Source organism: Aquarana catesbeiana, linkage group LG09 (assembly GCF_042186555.1).
Source record: "Aquarana catesbeiana isolate 2022-GZ linkage group LG09, ASM4218655v1, whole genome shotgun sequence".
Classification (NCBI taxonomy): Eukaryota; Metazoa; Chordata; class Amphibia; order Anura; family Ranidae; genus Aquarana; species Aquarana catesbeiana.
In genome coordinates, this window is record NC_133332.1 from 243406733 (window position 1) to 243430705 (window position 23973).

The 23973-nt window shown below is 43.4% G+C and overlaps 1 protein-coding gene across 3 annotated transcripts; it reads left to right on the top strand.

Annotated features, from left to right (window-relative positions):
• Window positions 1-797: 797 nt before the first annotated feature.
• On the top strand, window positions 798-23769 carry LOC141108451 (P2Y purinoceptor 4-like). 3 transcript variants are annotated; one of them, XR_012236070.1, is made up of 3 exons: window positions 19162-19387; window positions 20986-22797; window positions 22837-23769. XR_012236070.1 is itself a non-coding variant. In XM_073600066.1 (2 exons), exon 2 carries the CDS (start codon window positions 21002-21004, stop codon window positions 22058-22060), a length of 1059 nt encoding a protein of 352 aa, XP_073456167.1. In that variant the 5' UTR covers window positions 798-963; window positions 20986-21001; the 3' UTR covers window positions 22061-23769. The 3 variants fall into 3 exon arrangements, 2 of the variants coding, with proteins under 2 accessions (XP_073456167.1, XP_073456165.1); XM_073600066.1 differs by lacking the exon at window positions 19162-19387 and adding an exon at window positions 798-963 and having other exon boundaries at window positions 20986-23769; XM_073600064.1 differs by having other exon boundaries at window positions 20986-23769.
• The last annotated feature ends 204 nt before the right edge of the window (window positions 23770-23973 follow it).

A 23973-nucleotide genomic window follows, 5' to 3' on the forward strand; every position in this document is an offset into this window, starting at 1 on the left:
ACCACTTTACAGGCAGACTAAGGGGACCCCCAGGCATGATATTTAACAATTTTTCATTCTTTAACTTTAAGCATCATTAAAATCACTGCTCCTTTAAAAACACTAATTTTAAAAACTTTTTTTTGTATTGATACATGTGCCCCAGGGCAAGACCCAGGTCCCCATACACTTTTTATGGCAAATAACTTGCATACAAGCCTTCAATGAGGACTTTTGATTTTGCAGGTTCGAGCCCCATTGAGATCAAATATTCACGCATATGCAGATTTGACAGGCATGTTCGCCGGCAATGGTGCAATTTTCCATTTACATGCCCGCCCATTTGAAGTCTTAATTGACTTAATTGGGCGCTATTATCATGTACCACGCGATTGCATATTCGTGCTATAGTAAGTGACCCCCACAGTTTTACTAATGCATGTCTAAGTTGCAAAATTGTGTTTATGTGTGAGGATTTGTTTTACACTCTGTCATGAAGGGGTTCAAAAAGAAACTTCTAAATGGGAATCACAATTTCCTTTTTTAGAAACAGTTTTAGTTCCTAAAATCATGTTTTGGGAAGTAATAATTACTGCTAACAGCTGTGTCGATGTATCATGTTTTTGTTTCATCCTATCAGTGTACATCATTAAATTTCTGTTATATTTTATATTGGGTATATATATTGGGTAAATTTGTGAACTCCATTATACACTCATGCCTACATTTAGTGTATAATCCCATAGTGCTATGTTGTACATTACAAAGTCCTGACCACTTCCCTGTATGCACTATGCTATATGTTACATAGCCCTGATCACTTAAACACTGACTCCAGTTGACTGCTATCCTTCATGTGATACTGTTCTGCTATGAGAACTGTCACTGGCTTTCTCGTCCATCTGTAAGTAACAGCATCTGTGCTTCTCTGTTGCCCTTGTGCCTCCTATTGCCATTACAAGGCTCCATTTAGTCTCTGATTAGGTAAGTGACAGCTGCATTGTGTACTCTACATTCCTATCCAAAAAGTTCATTGTCTCAAAGGTTGCTATTTGCTACGTAGTCTGCAGCTATTTTCTTTAGGTAAGCTTTTTTAATGGCCATTTGTTATATGTCTGTGAGGCTGTTGTTTGTGGCACTCTAATTTACACAATAAAAAGCAGCCTCAAAACACGGCCTCTGTGACCTCTGTAACTGCAGGCACTGTGGAGCAATTTTTTTTCAAATCTTTAAATTCTTTAAGCAGACCTTGCAGGAAAAATGCAAGGTCTGTTTGAAATATTAGGTCCCTCTCCCAAATCTCAAATAGCAGCTTGGCAAAAAAAAAAAAGTTGTTGTGAAAAAGTAGATATAAGTCAAGTAACTTATCCTGCAGATCCCAGTTGAGGGTGGCATTGTTCCTCTTCTGGCGGCACCCCGAGGAAAGTTGAGTATCCAAAATCTTAGAAGAACATGATCCTAAACTGCACTGCATCATCTTTTTATGATGACATCACTCCCTGCAGTACAGAAGCTAGGACAGAGAAATGTATGTTTACTGACATCTTTCTCTTATAGGTTTTTTCAACTGTAAAGCTATAATATGCAACAATGGAGGGGACCTGATGTATTAAGGGGACCTTGCAGTTTAAAGTGATATTAAAGGCTTGTTGTTTTTTGTTTTTTTTAAATAACCAACATGTTATACTTACCTGCTCTGTGCAGTGGTTTTGCTGGCACTCCTGGACCCTCCCTCCTGCCGAGTGCCCCCACAGCAAGCAGCTTGCAATAGGGGCACCCAAGCAGGCTCACTCCCGAGCCACTGCTCTGCATGTCCATTCACACACAGAGCCATGGCTCGGCTCTGCCTCCCTCTCTCCTCATTGGCTCACTGGCTGTGATTGAAAGCAGTGGGAGCCATTGGCTCCCACAGCTGCCTCAGCCAATGAGGAGTGAGAGTACTCTAAGAGCCGAAGTTCTTGTGCACAGCGCTGGATCGAGATGAGGCTCAGGTAAGTATTAGAGGGGCTGGGGGGACTGCTGCACACAGAAGGTTTTTTACCTTCATGCTTAGAATGCATGAAGGTAAAAAACCTGGAGCCTTTAGAGCCACTTTCATATTTATAGCTTTAGGCTGGGTTCACACTGATGCGAACACATCACATTGCTGTGCAGATCACATGCAATGCCTGTGCAATGTGAATTCAGCCATACAGTTTGATTAGAAATGGTTAATGGTGTGCTGTTCCTTTAAATGGTGAACTGATGTGATGATGAGCAAAATAAAGTGAATAAACAAAAATTCCTACCTAAGTGTTCAAACATAGAGCATGTGTGTGTAAACAAATATGATATATACAGGATAGTCTCCATTTCCCAGTAGATGACAGTAGTGTGGAAACGCATCGGATCAGAGAATATTTGCAATGCAGACATCTCAAGTCTCCCGCAAATCGCAGGAGACTCCCACATTTGCATGCTAGCTCACGGACATCCGGGAGCGCCGGGCAATCTCCTGGCTGAGCCTGTCACTCAGAAAGGCAGAGCAGCCCGATCGACGGAATGTTACTGAGCTGACACGCTGCCGCTGCCGCTTCCCTTCCCAGTGTTATCAAATAGACAGCACCCCTGGCTTCCCTCTAAACATGCACTTCTATCTTCCTGCCACTGGGGGCTGCTTGTATATGCAGGTGAATTGGAATGTGATTTTAGACCATCCCCAGTTTGCTCTACCCAAGGCTGCTTGTTCTTTATGTGCTATCTACACCTAAGGTATGCCACTGTTTGCTAATGTATATTGCAAATAGAAGTTTTCAGTAGATTATGCCAAAAGTCTTTATAATATTTGATGTTACAATGGCAGTCTTAGCAGATTCCTCTGTGAAGAGCTGATTGCTGGGGATATGGCAGGAGAACTTGCCATAATATGACATTATACATTTTATTGCAAATTTAACTTGAAGCTTCCATGTTCCAGCACTTCTCCCTTCTCTCTGATGCAGACAGTATTCATTCAAAAAACATTTAGTGTGCTCTCACATTGAGGCGTTGGGGGCGTCAAGGTAAAGCGCCGCTATTTTTAGCGGCGCTTTACCATAGAGTGAGAGGAGAGGCTCCTTACAGGCAATATTTTTAGCGCTATAGCGCCTGTAAAGCTCCTCAGTGTGAAAGCAGCCTTACTAGTAAAAAAGAAAAATAAGAGACACAGAATGCCTATGTGTGGCAAGGCAAAAATGGCAAACTTTAATTGGTACTGATCAGGCTGCATTTAATTGGGGGGGGGGGGGGGGCGCCGGTGCGTCACCTCCCTGAAATGAGTTAGCCACCTCCCTGAAATGAGTTTTTGCAGGTTGGGATGTCTGGCAGCGCTATCTGGTCTAGTTGGCAGACTGCCACTGCCACTAGTGATATCATTCATGCTGGAATTTTTTCAACCTCTATGTAAGTTCATCTATATATTTTTTTTTAATAAAATTGGCTGATTTACACTATGAGGCTTCTCCCTTTTCACATATGATCTTTGAACACATGGAGCTCATCCCTGCAAGTGTATCAAAACACGTTGTTTAAAAATCTTCACACCTGTGATCATTCCAGCATAAGCTTCCTTGATTTCTGTCATAGGGATCCATCAATTCTGGTAAGAGGCTACTCTCTTTTCTTGTGGATGGAACACTTTGCCATTTTCTTGAACACTGGTAGCCACAGAGTTGAATACTATTTCCACTGGTCACATCCTTTATTAAGTGTATGGATTCTTTTATGGACTTGAACTTTTTCAAATCAAACTATTTACACATGGAATATTTTGCAATCATGTTTGCACATTGATATTTTGAATAAATTCACTTATGATAATCTGTTGTTTGCATCACTGAGTTGCTATCATATTTGTTTAAACACACTCATACACTAGTTTGAACACTTAGGTAGGAATTTTGTTTATTCACTTTATTTTGTTCATCATAACGTCAGTTCACCATTTAAAGGAACAGCACACCATTAACCATTTCTATTACTTTATCCCTTCCAAGATTTGAGTTGCAACAGTTCCATACCAGACTAGCGCAGAGATATATTTTTACTTATTTTATACAGTTTAAATGGCTGAATTTGCACTGCATTTGGATCAAAATGGTACAGGACCATTTTTTTGGTCCACACTGGAATTGGCTAACATGGGTGTTCACACCCATGCAATCCGATTTCTGTACCATTTCACAATTTGCACTGCAATCTGATCCGGGCGTATCATTAACCTTACAATGACACCCACAGCGGTTCGCAGAGGGCAGTGCAAACTGCGTACGAGTGACATGCGATGCGGGAACCCGCACAGGAATCGCACTGGTTCCGGCATCGCACAAGTGTGAACCCAGCCTTATACACACCGGCCACTTTATTAGGTACAGTACACCTTGCTAGTACCTGGTTGGACCCCCTTTTGCCTTCAGAACTGCTTTAATTCTTTCTGGCATAGATTCAGCAAGGTACTGGAAACATTCCTCAGAGATTTTGGTCCATATAGACATGATAGCATCACAAAGTTGCTACAGATTTGTTGGCTGCACATCCATGATGCGAATCTCCTGTTCCACCACATCCCAAAGGTGCTTTATTAGATCTGGTGACTGTGGAGGCCATTGGAGTACAGTGACCTCATTATCATGTTCAAGAAACCAGTGGTGAGATGATTTGAGCTTTGTGACATGGTGCATTATCCTGCTGGAAGTAGCCATCAGAAGATGGATACACTGTAGTCACTGTAGTCATAAAGGAATGGACATGGTCAGCAACAATACTCAGGTAGGCCGTGGTGTTTAAACGATGCTTAATTGGAACTAAGGGGCCCAAAATGTGCCATGAAACTATTCCCCATACATTACACCACCATCACCAGCCTGAACCGTTGATACGGGCAGGATGAATCCATACTTTCATGTTATGCCAAAGTCTAACTCTACCATCTGAATGTCACAACTGATATTGAGACTCATCAGACTAAGCAACATTTTTCCAATCTTCTATTGTCCAAATTTGGTGAGCCTGTGCGAACTGTAGCCTCAGTTTCCCGTTCTTAGCTGACATGAGTGGCACCCGGTGTGGTATTCTGCTTCTGTAGCCCATCTGCTTTAAGGTTTTATGTGTTGTGCATTCAGAGATGGTATTCTGCATACCTTGGTTTTAATGAGTGGTTATTTGAGTTACTGTTGCCTTTCAATCATCTCAAACCAGTCTGCCCATTATTCTCTGACCTCTGACATCAACAAGGCATTTTTGTCCACACAACTGCCGCTCACTGGATATTTTCTCTTTGTGGGACCATTCTCTATAAACCCTAGAGATGGTTGTGTGTGGAAATCCCAGTAGATCAGCAGTTTTTGAAATGCTCAGACCAGCCCATCTGGCACCAACAACCAGGCCACATTCAAAGCCACTTAAATCACCTTTCTTCCCCATTCTGATTCTCGGTTTGAATTTCAGCAAGGCATCTTCACCACGTCTAGATACCTAAATGCATTGAATTGCTGTCATGTGATTAGCTGATTAGCAATTTGTGTTACCAAGCAATTGAACAGGTGTTCCTAATAAAGTGGCTGGTGAGTGTATATAGCCTGGCTACAGGGTCACTTCAAGATAAACAGTGCAAAAATGATCTATTATACGCATGTTCACTTAAAATACATATTAATATATATGCAGAAGTGTCTTGTCATAATTGCTTACCACATCCTTGACCAACTCTTCCTGCTTTTAATACCTCATCCTATCTTCAGTCACCTCCCCTGTAGCACATTTATATTTCAACAACATCGCAGCCCCCCAAACTGCACTTTTTGCTTCTATCCTTTCCAAAAAATAATCTTGCATTTTGGTTTAATTTTTTGGTATTAGTATGAAGTCATATTTGTTTGAATATATATTTGTGTTGCAGCAAGGTCCCGGACCTCCAGAAGCCTAATGATGACCCCCAGAGTTAGGGACAGCTGACACCCTTCTATGTAGAGTGGGTTACGAGGCATGGTTGGTGCAATGCAAGGTAGATTAATGAGCGCCAGACACTTCTTGAATGCAAAGTGATTTATTGTCTCTTAAACAGAACTGTGGGAGAGAGGGTTAGGGCCAGGACACCCTTTAGCAGTTGCAATATTAATTAGCAGTCTCCGAGATCTCTACAGGTAGCCAGCCATGCAGGGAAAGGCATCTAGCAAGACACCACATCTTCACAAGTAGGATCGCTGTCTCCTATGGCAACAGACTTGTAACAGTTTCTAACACAAGTTGTATTGAACTCCTTTACTTCCTCTACAATCTCCTCTTGTAGATCTTCAATCAATTGAGCTTCCAATCTCTCTCACTAGACTTGCTGATTCACTGCCACTGGATCCCCTGCGCTCTTCCAATCTTCTCACACAGTATCTTCCTCAAGCGTCACCCCCGCTTCCCGGCTGAGTCCCTAGCTTGGTACTCATAGATACTTCTGCTTGGTCCCTGGCAAGACACACAATACTGCTCTGAAAGCATCACCTCCACTGGCTGGGTCCCTGGCTTGGCGCCTGCTGAAGTTTCCCAATTCTTCCCCGTCCCTGGTTGGTGAGAACACTGCTTTGGAACTTGCTTCAGCTATTCAAAGTAGTCCCCTGTATCAAGATGGACGGTCCCTTAGTGGCGACAGCTTCCCCTCTACCTCCGACCACGACAGGTTCTCCGACCGGCAAAACTGTCACTTCTGATTGGACCAGAAGCCGCAGTCCCAACCCTACGCTGCTCTCTTGCTTCTGGATAGGCCCCTCAGACAACCTAGCAGCCAGATGTCCCGGGATAGGCCTCAGGTCTCTAGCCTAGCAGCCCGGGGCAGTACAACACACGTCCACCCAGACAGATGTTCAGGTGGCACAGAACCCTGATCACCTGACTCCACCCAAATAAATAGGCTCTCCCAGCAGGCCAAGGGACCCAAGAAATCCCTGCCCATTGGCTGAGATACCCCATGTACTCCTAATTTGTCCTTGCAATGCCCTCGTCTTATCTAATGCCACCAGGTACCCAGCCACCTAGCGACAGAAGAGAGAAGTGCAACAATTCCAGAATTAGGGTGAAGTCAGTTAACCTTCTAGCAATTGGCCAAGGCAACCATCACTTGGCAAATAAATTTAAGAGCATCCCTGCCTAAACATCAGGGTGCTACATTGTTTCATATCTTACTTCCCTTTTTTTGTTGACATTGTATGTGCTTGTGGTCATGGTTCCCCACAATGTAATGTGGTATTGATAAGCCAAGGTACAGGTATTCTCACCTCCTACAAATCACAGCTGGCAAAATTGGACAGAGATGGGTGAAAGGGAAAGATGAGTTTCATTTTTCAAAATATGTGTGGAGTTCCTGGAGCGAAAAATAACAGGCAGGCACACACACTATATTACCAAAAGTATAGGGGTGCCTGCCTTTACAGGCACGTGAACATTAATGGCATCCCAGTCTTCGTCCATAGGGTTCAATATTGAGTTGGTCCACCCTTTGCAGCTATAACAGCATCAACTCTTCTGGGAAGGCTGTCCACAAGGTTTAGGAGTGTGTTCATGGGAATATTTGACCATTCTTCCAGAAGTGCATTAGTGAGGCCAGGCACTGATGTTGGACGAGAAGGCCTGTCTCGCAGTCTCTGCTCTAATTCATCCCAAAGGTGTTCTATCAGGTTGAGGTCAGGCCAGTCAAGTTCCTCCACCCCAAACTCACTCATCCATGTCATTATGGACCTTGCTTTGTGCACTGGTGTGCAGTCATGTTGGAACTAGGAGGGGCCATCCCCAAATTGTTCCCACAAATTTGGAAACATGAAATTGTCCAAAATGTCTTGGTATGATGACACCTTAAGCAGTGGCGGAACTACCGCCATAGCGAGCCACGCGGTCGCTATGGGGCCCGCAGCCGAGAGGGGCCCATGCGGAGGAAGAGGAATGCATACTGCGGGGGGCGAGCACCGCCCGCACGGTCCCCCAGCTAGGGGTAGTGAGGATAGGAAGAGGGGATCGGCCTGTATGAGCAGAGAGCTGTAATAGCTTTCATTCAAATTTCCAGTGTTCCCGAGGCTCACCATCACATAGCCCCACTTCTTGGCCCTTTGATAGACAGAATGCCGGTCCAATGCGGGACTTGTGACGTCATCAAAGGGGCTGGGGCTATGTGACGGTGAGCCCCGGGAACACTGGAAATTTTTCAGTAAGTGGTATGTACGAGACGCTATGTATTATCTGTCCTTTTGAATCCTGCCTCCAGTCTGGCTTGATTGCATGTTTAGCTGAACTCTGAGGGGAGGTGGCGGCTGTGTACTTGCAGATGATCCTGTTACCATATCATTCCATGTGAGTGCATAAAAGCTTTTTATAAGCAAAGGTTTTTATTTTGGTCTAAAGTATGAGATTGTTTCTTTCTTTGAACCAAGCTTTATTGGTGTCATGCTGATCATTAAATCCATTGAAGCATTGATCTGCAGCCATTGATCTGAGCTTATAGAAATATAAGGCTTCTGTTGTCCCATTATAGGGGCCCGTCATTGTGGGGAGCTTATACCCTTGGGGGTTTCTGGGTGTTGCCATTACACAGAAGATTTTGATATCACTTTCTGCAGGATTTCTTGTTGCTCAGTTGAACTGTCATTCACGCACTGGATTCAGTGGCGGAACTACTGCCATAGCGAGCCGCGTGGGCGCTATGGGGCCCATGGGGAGGATGAGGAATGCATATGCGGGGGGGCGAGTACCGCCTGCACGGTCCCCCAGCCAGGGGTAGTGAGGAGAGGAAGAGGCGAGCTGAGAGCTGTAATAGCTTTCATTAGAATTTCCTGTGTTTCCGGGGCTCACATAGCCCCACCTCTTGGCCCGGCGCCTTTGATAGACAGAATGCCGGTCCAATGCGGGACATGTGACGTCATCAAAGGCGCCGGGCCAAGAGGTGGGGCTATGTGACGGTGAGCCCCGGGAACACAGGAAATTCTAATGAAAGCTCCTACAGCTCTCTGCTCGTACGGACAGCTTGCCTCTTCCTCTCCTCACTTCACCCGGCTGGGGGACCGTGCAGGCGGTGCTCGCCCCCCCCCACTCTGAGGCAGCCCCACGCTCTCCAACAGCCATTTGAGGGCTGCAGTATGCATTCCTCATCCTCCTCGGTAGTTCTGCCACTGGCTCGCCTCTTCCTCTGCACAGGTGAGGCTGCATTGTGCACAGGTCACGCTGCATTGGGCACAGGTGAGGCAGTATTGGGCACAGGTGAGGGTGTATTGGACACGGGCAGGCCACGCTTCAATGGGCACAGGTGAGGCTGCATTGGGCACAGGCAGGTCACGCTGCATTGGGCACAGGCAGGTCACGCTGCATTGGGCACAGGTGAGGCTGTATTGGGCACGGGCTGGCCACGCTGCATTGGGAACAGGCAGGCCACATTGGGCACAGGTGAGGCTGCATTGGGCACAGGTCATGCTGCATTGGGCACAGGCAGGTCACGCTGCATTGGGCACAGGCAGGCCATGCTGCATTGGGCACAGGTGAGGCTGCATTGGACACAGGCCACGCTACATTGGGCACAAGTGAGGCAGTATTGGGCACAGGTGAGGCTGTACTGGGCACAGGCAGGCCACGCTGCATTGGGAACAGGCAGGCCACATTGGGAACTGGTCACACTGCATTGGGCACACGTGAGGATGATTGAAGCGCTAACACCAGGTGTTTGGAGTATCTTTATCTGTTTATTGTTAAACTTTTTGGAATACATATATTGCTATAGTGGTTTAGGATTTCTTTCTTTCTTTCTTTCTTTCTTTCTTTCTTTCTTTCGTTCGTTCTTTCTTTCTTCCCCCCTTTGAGCCACACCCTTTAAGCCACGCCCACTATTTAATTTAAGCCCCGCCATTTGTTTGTGGGGGGGGCTGTTTGCAGGGGGGGGGCATACAACATTTTGCTATGGGGCCCTGTGATTTCTAGTTACACCCCTGACCTTAAGAGTTCCCATTACCGGAAATAAGGGGCCAAGGCCAACCCCACACCATAATCCCCCCTCCACCAAATTATTTTGACCTGTGCACAAAGCAAGGTCCATATCACCTCCTCACCACCTGGTTCAACCTCCTAAAACCCACTACTGCTCCATAACAGCATGCATTGCTATTCATTTGAATGGTGTCTGCCAAATGTGACAAGGGGTATAATTCCTGCCATGGCCATAAAGCATAGCATCTCAACCGTGGCATGTGCCTTTGCAGTTAAAGATGGGGGTACTTGATGGTCAGTAAAAAGGCAGTTCAGCGGCATGGTTTTACCACCCCCTGACCGCTAGTGTAAATGAGCCCAAAGGGCATGGACTTGAACACATTTCAAACTTAGGAAGAACTCCAGTTAACCCTCACTGGTATGGCAATGTCTAGTGGGCCTACAACTTCCTGGAAGGGCTAACACAGCCAGTCTGAGCAGAACTCAGCTGTGTCTCCCAAACAGTCTCAGGGTAGAAAGAAACACACTCCATGGTTAACAGAAACACCATGGGTCAGGTAGTTGGACCATCTTTCTATGTTTGCCTAATTTGGTGATATATTATTTTACTTCCTATTGGTTTGGCCAATGGATAACAACCTGGTCTGGATATAAATGATGGCCATACTCCCAGGTATCCAGGCAGCTGCTGTGCCTAACCCTGTATGTATGGGCTAAGTCAATAAAACTGAGAGCTGCTGGGATCCCCAAATGTTCCCTGATAGCAGATTCATATGACTTTGCCCATTTCTTATTGATCTCTTCATTACAGCCTCCAGTACATAAGGGTATAGATAGGCATATTCGTCTGCCTTCATAATGACTATCCTCTTCAACCTGGCCAGCTAAGGGAGCATTTTAGGGTTACTGCACCCAGGAAAAACAGGGGCATCTGGAGTCCTCCTGGCTGGATATCCTGCAACTTGTTCTAGGCATTTTGTGAATGAGGTAGCTGAAAGGATATGGGTTTAATAGGATCAACATCCCCCAAAGGCTCTGCAGGTGGCTTGCATGGCTTATGCCGCGTACACACGACCGGACATTACGGCATACTTGGTCCGTCGGACAATTCGATCGTGTGTGGGCTCCAGCGGACTTTTTTTCCCCAAACGTTTGACGGACCTAGAAATGAAAGATGTTTCAAATCTTTTTGACAAACTCGAGTCCGGTCGAAAAGTCCGCTTGTCTGTATGCTAGTCCGACGGACAAAAACCGACGCTAGGGCAGCTATTGGCTACTGGCTATAAACGTCCTTGTTTTAGTCCGGTCGTACGTCATCACCTACGAATCCGTCGGACTTTGGTTGATCGCGTGTAGGCAAGTCCGTTCATTCTGAAAGTCCGTTGTAAAGGCCGTCGAAAAGTCCGCAGGAAAAAGTATGCCGTAAAGTCCGGTTGTGTGTACGCGGCATAAGGGACAGCCAATATCGGTGCAGTTTCTGGGTGATGAGGACAAGGGGCACTAGCAACTATTTCACTGTTCTCCCCACACATACATGCTTCTGGTCACCCCCCTCAAACAGTACAGTGACAGATGGAGTCTTGGACATCCTGTCTGAGAAGATATCTGAGATGGACAGTTCTTCTGAAGGGACTAGATTTAAGTGGGGGGTGCCTCTTGGGGCTCCCAGAGTGGTGCCTATCCTGAGGGTTCAGATTAGGGCTGAGGAGCTCAGAAGACCAAGACCTCCTGGCACATGAACAAATGTGGACCAGTAAGGATGTTACCTACCCAAAACCCTGCAGCCCAGTGGAGACCTGGGCCTAAAGCCACTTTGGCCATTTGCTGCTTGGATTTTGGAAAGTGATCTTTCCAGATCACCCATGGCTGCTTTTTGTTACAGGCCACGCACAAGAAACCAGGAGAAACCTTTCGGAAGCTGGCAAAGTTCTGACTATTCTTCAGACAAGAACCTTTGCAGGAATTAGAAACATTTTTTCCCTCTGTACAGAGCTCTGTGTTGATTGTCAACACAGAGCTCTGGGCTGGGATTGTACACAGCCGATCAACAGGTCCTGGCCGTGAATCATTGGCCTTAACTTGCTGACCGGCTCCCACTGTGTGCAATCACAGGCGGTACATTGCAGGTGGGTGGTCTGCAAGTGGTTAATCAAATTTTTTTTATTTATTTTTTTCCACAAAAAAGCAAATTCTCATTCACAAAACAGTTGGTCAACAAACTACAAACACTACAACCACAAACCGACAACTAGATATACAAAATATGGATAACAAAATACAGCTCTTTAGGTTCAACTGGGTAGATTCCACAACAACAACATAAGGACCAATTGCTTAACTGATAACATGAACTTACAGTATCTGTTTCTCCATTATCCCCCTTAATTATTTCTCACCCTGCATGGGGTTCTACTGCCCTCCCCTGTTATCCTAACCTGTACTTTGAGATCATCACCCATCTCCCATATCATGCCAGTTATTCCATAACAAGTGATATTTTTTGAGCGTACCTCTGTTCATATGTCATATTTTTATATGCTGCTATTTTATTAAAGTTATATTAAAGGTTATTTTTTTCCTTAAATAAAAAACATGTTATTCTTACCTGCTCTGTGCAATGATTTTGCACAGAGCAGCCCTAATCCTCCCCCTCTTCGTCCCCCGCCGGTGCTCTTGGCTCCTCCCCTTCCCCGAATGCCCCCATAGCAAACTTATTGATATGGGGGCACTCGTGCATGCTTGCTCCTGATCCCCACTCTGTGTGCCCATAAGACATACAGAACGGTGCTCAGTCCCGCCCCCGCTCCCTCCTCACTGGCAGTGATTGACCAGTCTTGTGTAAGTATTAAGGGGGGGCTGATGGGGGAGCTGCATATTGAAGGCCTATGCAGGATGGTAAAAAACCTTCAACTTTTAGAACCACTTTATGTTCTGTAACCGAATCATGTGTATTGGAGGCATTGTTAGTTATCCATACTAATATTATTACACTCTATGCTGCAAAGAGAGATCTCTGCTTGCAGTAAGAGGTAAATTGTCCAATCCAGTAGGGTCAACATACCCAAAAATACAGACAAGCGGGGAATTACTAATAGATGTGTTATATACCTGCTTAATTTAAAAAAGGGCAGCGTCCCAAAATCCTACTAATTTTGGACATGTCCACAACAAATACACCAGATCACCTGGCTCCACAGCCCATTTATGATATTTTGCAGTGTCTTTCTGTCTGATAAAGTATAAAAATGCGAAGGGGAAAGAGACACAGATTAACCACTTGCCGACCGCCGCAAGTACATATACATTGGCAGAATGGCACGGACAGGCAAATGGGCATACAGATACGTCCCTTTAAATTTGCCGCTGTGTGGTTGCGTGCGCGTCGCCGGCGGCGCATGCACGACCCTGCCGCGAGCTCCGTGAGTGTGATCGTGGGACACCCGCGATCGTCTCACGGAGAGGAAGTACGGGGAAATGCTGATGTAAACAAGCATTTCCCCGTTCTGCCTAGTGACAATGACACTGATCACAGCTCCCTGTAATCGGGAGCGGTGATCAGTGTTGTGTTACACATAGCGATAGCCCATCCCCCCCACAGTTAGAACACATCCCTAGGACACACTTAACCCCTGCAGCGCCCCCTCCTGGTTAACCCCTTCACTGATAGTTACATTTACACAGTAATCAATGCATTTTTAATCGCACTGATCGCTGTATAAATGTGAATGGTCCCAAAATAGCACCAAAAGTGTCCAATCTGTCCGCCATAATGTCGCAGTCACGATAAAAATAAAGTTAAAAATATTGGGTTTTTTTCAAAATTGTTGGTCTTTTTTTGTTTATAGCGCAAAAAATAAAAACCGCAGAGGTGATCAAATGCCACCAAAAGAAAGCTCTATTTGTGGGTAAAAAAGGACAGCAATCATGTTTGGGAGCCACGTCACACGACCGTGCAATTGTCAGTTAAAGCGACGCCGTGCCGAAATGCAAAAAGTGCTTTGGTCTTTGGCCAGCCAAATGGTCCAGGGCTTAAGTGGTTAAAGATTATAAAGTACTTTATCACATATTTCCTGAGAATATCACCCAGATCCTCCTCCCATTTGACATTCAGTCTAAGAGGGTTAATACCCTAAAATGTATTTAAAAAATGGCCATATAAAGATGAAATCAAACCTTTAATATTATGCAAATGAATCACTGTATCTATTATCCCAACTTCATCAACCATAGATCATGTTATCCCAAACTGAGCCTGGGCCGTAAATACTGATCGAAAGCATTCTTGTATTAACCCCTTCCCACTGACCACACACATACAGTACGAGGGGAGGCCAATACGTTCTTACCCTCACCAAGATCCAGAGGTGCTAGGGATCTGAAATTTAGTCCACTGACTCTTCCTTATCTACATATCCACCTCCTTTGGTTACACACTTCTCACATCTGTGGAACAGACCTTTAATACCATCTGTGTAGAAGTAAAATGTCTTCCCCATAAATGTTTCTTCAGATTTGGAAACAGGATAAAGTCCAAAGGTGCCAGGCCAGGTGAGTAGGGTGGATGGGGCAAAGATTCATAGCCACAATCGTGAACAAAATGCTTTGTGCACATTCCACTCGTTGCTGTTTTTGGAAAGGTGTCAGTAACCTGGGAACCCAATGAGCAGCCACTTTGCTCATATGTAAGATGTTATGTAATATGTTGTAAACTGACCCCCTACTAATGTTCATCTCCCTAGCTAAGAAATTATTAACCACACGTCTATCTATAAGTAATAGTTGCTCAACTTTCGCCACCACACTTGATTCTGTGGTAGCTGATGGACGACCTTCCCTTGGGCCATCCTGTATATTTGTGCAGCCACACTTGAATTCTCTCTTCCATCGTCTGACAGTCTCATATGATGGACAATCCTCTCCATACACAGCTGACATCTCTTCATGGATTATTTGGGCAGAATTCCCTCGAAAATGGAGGAACCTAATCTTGGTATTCAACTTTGTCTGGCATGACACCTACTCCATTTCTCTTGGCTCCAACTATGATTCACCACTACCTACAACAAAAAATAGCATGCATATTACTAAGATATTCACCTATAAACCTGCAAAATTTCAGATACCTAGCACATCTAGATCATGGAGAGGGTAAGAACACATTGGCCTCCCCTCATATATGTGGCCTCAGAGAAGTGGGTTTTTCTCAGTGAGGCCACATACAGTGGGGACGGAAAGTATTCAGACCCCTTAAATTTTTCACTCTTTGTTATATTGCAGCCATTTGCTAAAATCATTTAAGTTCATTTTTTTCCTCATTAATGTACACACAGCACCCCATATTGACAGAAAAACACAGAATTGTTGACATTTTTGCAGATTTATTAAAAAAGAAAAACTGAAATATTTAGTAGAAGCACCCTTTTGATCCAATACAGCCATGAGTCTTTTTGGGAAAGATGCAACAAGTTTTTCACACCTGGATTTGGGGATCCTCTGCCATTCCTCCTTGCAGATCCTCTCCAGTTCTGTCAGGTTGGATGGTAAACGTTGGTGGACAGCCATTTTTAGGTCTCTCCAGAGATGCTCAATTGGGTTTAAGTCAGGGCTCTGGCTGGGCCATTCAAGAACAGACACAGAGCTGCTGTGAAGCCACTCCTTCATTATTTTAGCTGTGTGCTTAGGGTCATTGTCTTGTTGGAAGGTAAACCTTCGGCCCAGTCTGAGGTCCTGAGCACTCTGGAGAAGGTTTTAGTCCAGGATATCCCTGTACTTGGCCGCATTCATCTTTCGCTCAATTGCAACCAGTTGTCCTGTCCCTGCAGCTGAAAAACACCCCCACAGCATGATGCTACCACCATCATGCTTCACTGTTGGGACTGTATTGGACAGGTGATGAGCAGTGCCTGGTTTTCTCCACACATACCACTTAGAATTAAGGCCAAAAAGTTCTATCTTGGTCTCATCTGACCAGATAATCTTATTTCTCACCATCTTGGAGTCCTTCAGGTGTTTTTTTAGCAAACTCCATGCGGGCTTTCACGTGTCTTGTACTGTGGAGAGGCTTCCGTCGGGCCACTCTGCCATAAAGCCCCGACTGGTGGAGGGCTGCAGTGATTTGACTTTCTACAACTTTCTCCCATCTCCCGACTGTATCTCTGGAGCTCACCCACAGTGATCTTTGGGTTCTTCTTTACCTCTCTCACCAAGGCTCTTCTCCAGCAATAGCTCAGTTTGGCCGGACGGCCAGCTCTAGGAAGGGTTCTGGTCGTCCCAAACATCTTCCATTTAAGGATTATGGAGGCCACTGTGCTCTTAGGAACCTTAAGTGCAGCAGAAATTTTTTTGTAACCTTGGCCAGATCTGTGCCTTGCTACAATTCTGTCTCTGAGCTCTTCAGGCAGTTCCTTTGCCCTTATGATTCTCATTTGCTCTGACATGCACTGTGAGCTGTAAGGTCTTATATAGACAGGTGTGTGGCTTTCCTAACCAAGTCCAATCAGTAAAATCAAACACAGCTGGACTCAAATGAAGGTGTAGAACCATCTCAAGGATGATCAGAAGAAATGGACAGCACCTGAGTTAAATATATGAGTGTCACAGCAAAGGGTCTGAATACTTAGGACCATGTGATATTTCAGTTTTTCTTTTTTAATAAATCTGCAAAAATGTCAACAATTCTGTGTTTTTCTGTCAATGTGGGGTGCTGTGTGTACATTAATGAGGAAAAAAATGAACTTAAATGATTTTAGCGAATGGCTGCAATATAACAAAAAGTGAAAAATTTAAGGGGGTCTGAATACTTTCCGTCCCCACTGTATATGCATATCTCCCTTTGTGCTGGGAACGCGCCACACAGTATGCTCCCAGCACAGAGACTGGGCTCTCACCCAATTTGTTTTACTATTTTGGGTCAGTTTTCCTTTGATAGTAAAAAAAAAAAAACAGGAGATATCCGCTAGCATTTACCACCAAATTAAATCCCAATTTGTCCTGAAAAATACAAGGTATAGTCCAGCTTGATAGACAAAGTAGTTGTGACGATATGTACAGTTTTACTAACACATGTGAAAGTTGCAAAATAGTGCTTAGGCATTTACTTTTATTTTACCCCTAGGCGTGAAGGGGTTAAATTCCACGTGTAGTTGCTGAAATGATTTGAATTGACACCCAGAGTATAACTGGGTATTAGATATTAAATCTTCTAACTTTTAATTTCTTTGTTTTCCCAGATGGGGTCAACTTTGAGGGTTTTTTTCATAGTTATATACAGTCAGGTCCATAAATATTGGGACACATATCGACACAATTCTAATATTTTTGGCTCTATACACCACCACAATGAATTTGAAATGAAATGAACAAGATGTGCTTTGACTGCAGACTTTCAGATTTAATTTGAGGGTATTTACATCCAAATCAGGTGAACGGAGTAGGAATTACAACAGTTTGTATATGTGCCTCCCACTTTTTAAGGGACCAAAAGTGATGGGACAATTGGCTGCTCAGCTGTTCCATGACCAGGGTTATGTTATTCCCTCATTATCCCATTTACAAGGAGCAGATAAAAGGTCAAGAGTTCATTTCCAGTGTGCTATTTGCATTTGGAATCTGTTGCTGTCAACTCTCAATATGAGATCCAAAGAGCTGTCACTATCAATGAAGCAAGCCATGATTAGGCTGAAAAAGCAAAACAAACCCATCAGAGAGATAGCAAAATCATTAGGTGTGGCCAAATCAACTGTTTGGAACATCCTTAAAAAGAAAGAACGCACCGGTGAGCTCAGTAACACCAAAAGACCTGGAAGACCACGGAAAACAACTGTGGTGGATGACCGAAGAATTCTTTCCCTGGTGAAGAAAACACCCTTCACAATAGTTGGCCAGATGAAGAACACTCTCCAGGAGGTAGGTGTATGTGTGTCAAAGTCAACAATCAAGAGAAGACTTCACCAGAGTGAATACAGAGGGTTCACCACAAGATGTAAACCATTGGTGAGCCTCATAAACAGGAAGGCCAGATTAGAGTTTGCCAAACAACATCTAAAAAAGCCTTCACAGTTCTGGAACAACATCCTATGGACAGATGAGACCAAGATCAACTTGTACCAGAGTGATGGGAAGAGAAGAGTATGGAGAAGGAAAGGAACTTCTCATGATCCAAAGCATACCACCTCATCAGTGAAGCATGGTGGTGGTAGTTTCATGGCGTGGGCATGTATGGCTGCCAATGGAACTGGTTCTCTTGTAGTTATTGATGATGTGACTGCTGACAAAAGCAGCAGGATGAATTCTGAAGTGTTTCGGGCAATATTATCTGCTTATATTCAGCAAAATGCTTCAGAACTCATTGAACAGCGCTTCACAGTGCAGATGGACAATGACCGAAGCATACTGCGAAAGCAACCAAAGGGTTTTTTAAGGGAAAGAAGTGGAATGTTATGCAATGGCCAAGTCAATCACCTGACCTGAATCCGACTGAGCATGCATTTCACTTGCTGAAGACAAAACCGAAGGGAAAATGCCCCAAGAACAAGCAAGAACTGAAGACAGTTGCAGTAGAGGCCTGGCAGAGCATCACCGAGGATGAAACCCAGCGTCTGGTGATGTCTATGCATTCCAGACTTCAGGCTGTGATTGACTGCAAAGGATTTGCAACCAAGTATTAAAAAGTGAAAGTTTGACGGATAATTGTTAATCTGTCCCATTACTTTTGGTCCCTTAAAAAGTGGGAGGCACATATACAAACTGTTGTAATTCCTACACCACATCATGTTCATTTCATTTCAAATCCATTGTGGTGGTGTATAGAGCCAAAAAGATTAGAATTGTGTTGATGTCCCAATATTTATGGATGTGACTGTAGTTAGTCTGGTTGAAAAAAGACACAAGCCAGTCTAGTTCAACCAATTTTCGAGCACTCGAGTAAAGAATATTTTTCGAGCACTTCCATACTTTCTCCAAATGACATATGGTAGGATACTTCGAAAAAAAAGCTTTGTGTGGTGAAGGGGTTCCAATGCTAACAAATGGTTAAATATATAAATATATGAAATAAATATCTCACTGTGGAGTATGTATAAGAAGGACAGTTGTTTTGGCTTCCCTCTAACAAGGTGCTATAGCTAGGATGTCAAAAAATATGGACCAGGGTTTGGGAGAGCACAACCACCTCCTTCCTGCCCATTTATACGTTCCTGATTTTAAACAAAATATGTTTTTAAAGTTGTGGTCAGTTCCTTACATAATATAACACTGAACTCGTGTAGAAGTGTTGCCTAACGTTTTAGGGCTTACCCATAGAGCCTGTTTGTATTTCTTAATATCTGCAGTATGGAAATATTGCAATATTCTACAGAAATTGAGGTCGTATACCAGTCTAATAGGAGAAACTCCTGACAGTGTTAGACGATTAAAGCATATCTCTCAAACTTGTTTTCAAGATCAGGTAAGTAATGCATGCAAGATTTTCTTTATTTCACTTGTTTCAGTAAGGTTAGCAAGTTGTATGTTATCACTTGTTGCAGCATGTTTATAAGTAACCCAGAGAAAAAGAGAAAATACTTCTTTTTTTTTTTTTTTTCACACGTTTAACCACTTAAGGACCGGAAGGATTTACCCCCTTAATGACAGGCCATTTTTTGCAATACGGTACTGCGTTACTTTAACTGACAATTGCGCGGGCGTGCGACGCTATACCCAAATAAAATTGATGTCCTTTTTTTCTCACAAATAGAGCTTTCTTTTGGTGGTATTAGATCACCTTTGCGGTTTTTATTTTTTTAGCTAAGAAAAAAAACAAAGACCCACAATTTTAAAAATAAATAAATAAATAAATATTTTTTACTTTTTGTTATAATACATATCCAATAAAAATGTAAAAAAAAAAAAATCTTTATCAGTTTAGGCCAATATGTATTCTACTATATATTTTTGTTAAAAAAATTGCAATAAGCATACACCGAATGGTTTGCGCAAAAGTTATAGCGTCTACAAATTGGGGGATAGATTTATGGCATTTTTATTTTATTTTATTTTTTTTTACTAGGAATGGCGGTGATTAGCGTTTTTAGTGGGACTGCCACATTGCGGCAGACAGATCGGACACTTTTGACACTTTTTTGGGACCTGTGAGATTATTACAGTAATCAGAGCTAAAAATATGCACTGATCGCTGTATAAATGACACTGTTAGGGAAGAGGTTAACACTAGGGAGCGATCAAAGGGTTAAGTGTGTCCTAGGGAGGTGTTTCTAACTGTGGGGGGGAGTGTACTGACTGGGAGTACAGAGAGATCGCTGTTCCTGATCACTAGGAACAGACAATCTCTCTGTACTCCCCAGTCAGACAGGGTTCTGCTTTGTTTACAAAGGCAGATCCCCATTCTGCCTCTCTAAAGAGTGATTGAGGGTGGCCAGCAGACATTGCAGCCGCCGGACCCACTCATGGGCTCCACCCACAGTTGCACGCACCCGCAGTGTCTCCTGCACGAAACTACGTATGGGTATGTCGTTACGCGCATTTGGGCCACCCTGCCATAGTATATATGCGGTGGGCGGTCCTTAAGTGGTTAAAGTATATTAGAATTTGTTCAGGTGAGCAAAAAAGATGTAAATCCTAATTATGAACTTCTGTTATTTGTTTCTCTTTGGTCTATTAAATATACAATTGAAAGTGTTTTGTTATATCTGTTTAAAAAGTAAAAAAAATCCCCTGTGCTGTACTGTTAGCATTTTAACGAGTTCTCTATGTGGACTACAAAACAACTCAACCTGTGTTATGAAAATAAGGAGAGGTGGAAGTTTTCTGTAGTCCTAATACACTTGCTGTCCTAAGTTGACAGCGCAGCTACTAGTAAGACACAGTACAGTGAGTGAGTCTTGTCACAGGAAGTGTGTTACTGGCAGGATCACCATGAGAAAAGAAGGGGAAAACAAATTCTGAAAAAAGAAAATGAATGCAACTACCACATCTAAGTACCAGTAAGCTGCAATATTGTACATTTTTCTTGCGTTACACTCTAACTATTAAAGGTTATTTTTTTAGGTTGCAGACTCTTGGAATGTCAGACTCAACTGAGAATTCAACTGGTTGTAAACCACAGCCCATTAACAGCTTCATCCCCATCTTCATGAGTTTCACCTTTTTCATTGGCTTTGTACTGAACTGCATCAGTTTATGGATTTTCTGGTTCAAGGTAAAACCATGGAACTCAATGGTAATTCTCCAGTTCAACTTGGCCATCTCAGATGTCATCATCACCCCAGCAGCTCCCTTGATCATTATTTATTACCTGAAAAATAACTGGACCTTTGGATCGCTGCTCTGCAAGTTCAAGGTCTTCTTGCTCAGCACTAACATGTATGGAAGCATTTACTTCCTCACCCTAATCAGTATACATCGATACTTTACCATTGCCCACAGTAACAAAGGATCAGCCTTGGCCAGAAAAACATTCATTAAAAAACTTTGCTTCTTCATCTGGGGTTGTCTGTTTTGTCAAGGCATTCCATTTTTCTTTGTTCTTAAAACTACTAAAGTCCAAGGAATTACAAAATGTCTTAGCTTCCATAAAAACGAACAACCCTCTTTATTTTTTGCCTGGAATTGGGTCATTCTATTTTCTGGCCTTATTATTCCTCTCTCTATAACATTGGTCTGCTACAGCCTGCTAATTCGATATATGCGAAAAGTCAACCCAATAAACACCTTTAGCAAAGTCATGGTGTCCAAGTCAGTGAGGACTATCTCCATCTCCCTTATAATATTCATAATCTGCTTCATCCCGATCCACATCACCAGAACATTAGGTGTCACCATCATGTTGTTTTTCCCAAATTTGTGTTTTTTGGTGGAAAACGTTGAAGTTGCTCATTACTTCACGTGGATGCTGTCAGAAACAAATTATTGCTTGGATCCCATACTGTACTGTTTTGCTTCCAGAAGATTTAAATACACATTCACAAGTTGGTGTACTTTTCTACAGAGACAGCCTCAGAAAAACATTGCAGAAGATTCTCAGGGTAATCAGCTTGAGACACCTTCAGATACTCACTGCTCTGGTCATCTGGCATCACAAACAACACACCCAGGGTCTGGGTCAGCTGAACGTGGAAAATGAGTACAGATTTACAGACTAAATCTAGATAAAAGTTATAAAATATGTCAGTTTTGTGGAAAAATACGTGGAATGAATACGTGGAAAACATGGAAAAATACAAATACATTGTTATGCTTGTTCTACATCATGAAGCTGGATAGATCAGCCTCACTGACCTAAAACTAATATGAAGCACAGAAGTCAGCTTCTTTCTAAGACTTCTCACTTTGGTATTTTGCTTACCCACTGAAAAATAGTAACTTTGAAAATATCTTCTTCCTCAATCAGTTTGATGCACTTTTTGAAAATGTTTTAAAGTATAACTAAAGGCAAAACTTTTTTGGGGGGTTTGAACAGAGTGGACAGGGATTAGAACACGTCAGTTTTTTTTCCTGCCTGTGCCTCAGTTAAAGTGGAGTTCCACCCAAAAAGTACTGGTGACCCCCTGACATGCCACATTTGGCATGTCATTTTTTTTGGGGGGGGGGGGGGAGCGGGTACCCTGTTTTACAGGCACCCAGCTCCCACTTCCTCCCCTGGCTCCACGGCACCGGAAGGAAGTTCACCTCCCCCCCTCCCTCCCTGCAATCTTCTGGGACACGTCGCAGGTCCCAGAAGATTGCCCGGCCATTCACAGCGCACGGCGCAGCTCCTGCATGCACAGTGCGCGCCCACAGTTAGAAGGCCAGCACCTCAGAAAGGAGGGGGAGAGGAGCGGGGTTTCCTGCACCCGCATCGCTGGATCATGGGACAGGTGAGTGTCTGATTATTAAAAGTCAGCAGCTACACTTTTGTAGCTGCTGACTTTTAAATGGGTGGAACTCCACTTTAAGGAGATCCCCCCTCTCTATTGGTCCTGTTTACCATTATCATTGAAAGTGAAAGTAAAGGAAAACCCAAAGTTTTAGTTTGCCCCAAGAAAAGTAGAGGGGAAATCTTCCAATGGGGACACTCGTTCTGGTGACCTGGGGATCCTCAAGGAATCCCCATAATTTGCAGTGATTTCCTCTCACTTCCTGTTTTGGCTATGGGACAGGAAGTGAAGGGAAATTTCTGCAATGGGACACAGATGACGAAAAAAAAATCTGACAGGGGTTATAACCCTCCCTTGCTCTATACAAAATGGAAAAAAAAAAATTTGCCTATAGTTCTACTTTAATTCTGTCTTCTGCAGTATCCTTCTAGTGCTCAAGGGAAAATCAGTGGCAACATCCTTACCCATGTACTATGGCCATATCAAGTGGGTCTGATAAATATTAAACTTATGATTTTGTACTGTGTTCACATACCAACAAGTAGCTGAAAGGGTGACCAGATGGACATATTGTATGTTCCTCCATTGTACTGGACAAAACGGATTCTATCTTTGGTAAATAGAACTACCCAAGAGGCACCCAAGAGGCATGAAAAACTAGTCGTATATCGTATTAGCATATTGCTTTAGTAGCCCACCTCTACGTTTGTTACCATATTTTAATATACAAAAGTTACATATTACTGTGTATTCATATTCTTACACTATCACACATAAGCTCACATTTACACACAAACCTCTTTGCTCTATGCAAGCTGGCACATTTTGCTAACCACTGCAACTTTTTTTGACATTTTGTATAATATACAAAACATTGTACCTGTTCTCTTTTTAATGTCGCCCTTGGTTGTATTTGTTATGTATATCACAGTTACATGCATTGTTTTCGTATATAAAGTGTTAAAAACTCTCAACATCTAAATGTATTAACAATTTGAATCTGAAGCATAGCAGCAACTGGGGGCTCTAATGTATTTTAGACTCACAAAGGGGCATTTATGAAGCAAATTAGCAACACAATTAGACAGAAATCATGCTGCCTCTTAGTATGCAAAGTATATGCAAAAGATTTTTTAAAAATATTTTGGACCTCTGTGTCTGCAATCCTGGGCAGGCAACT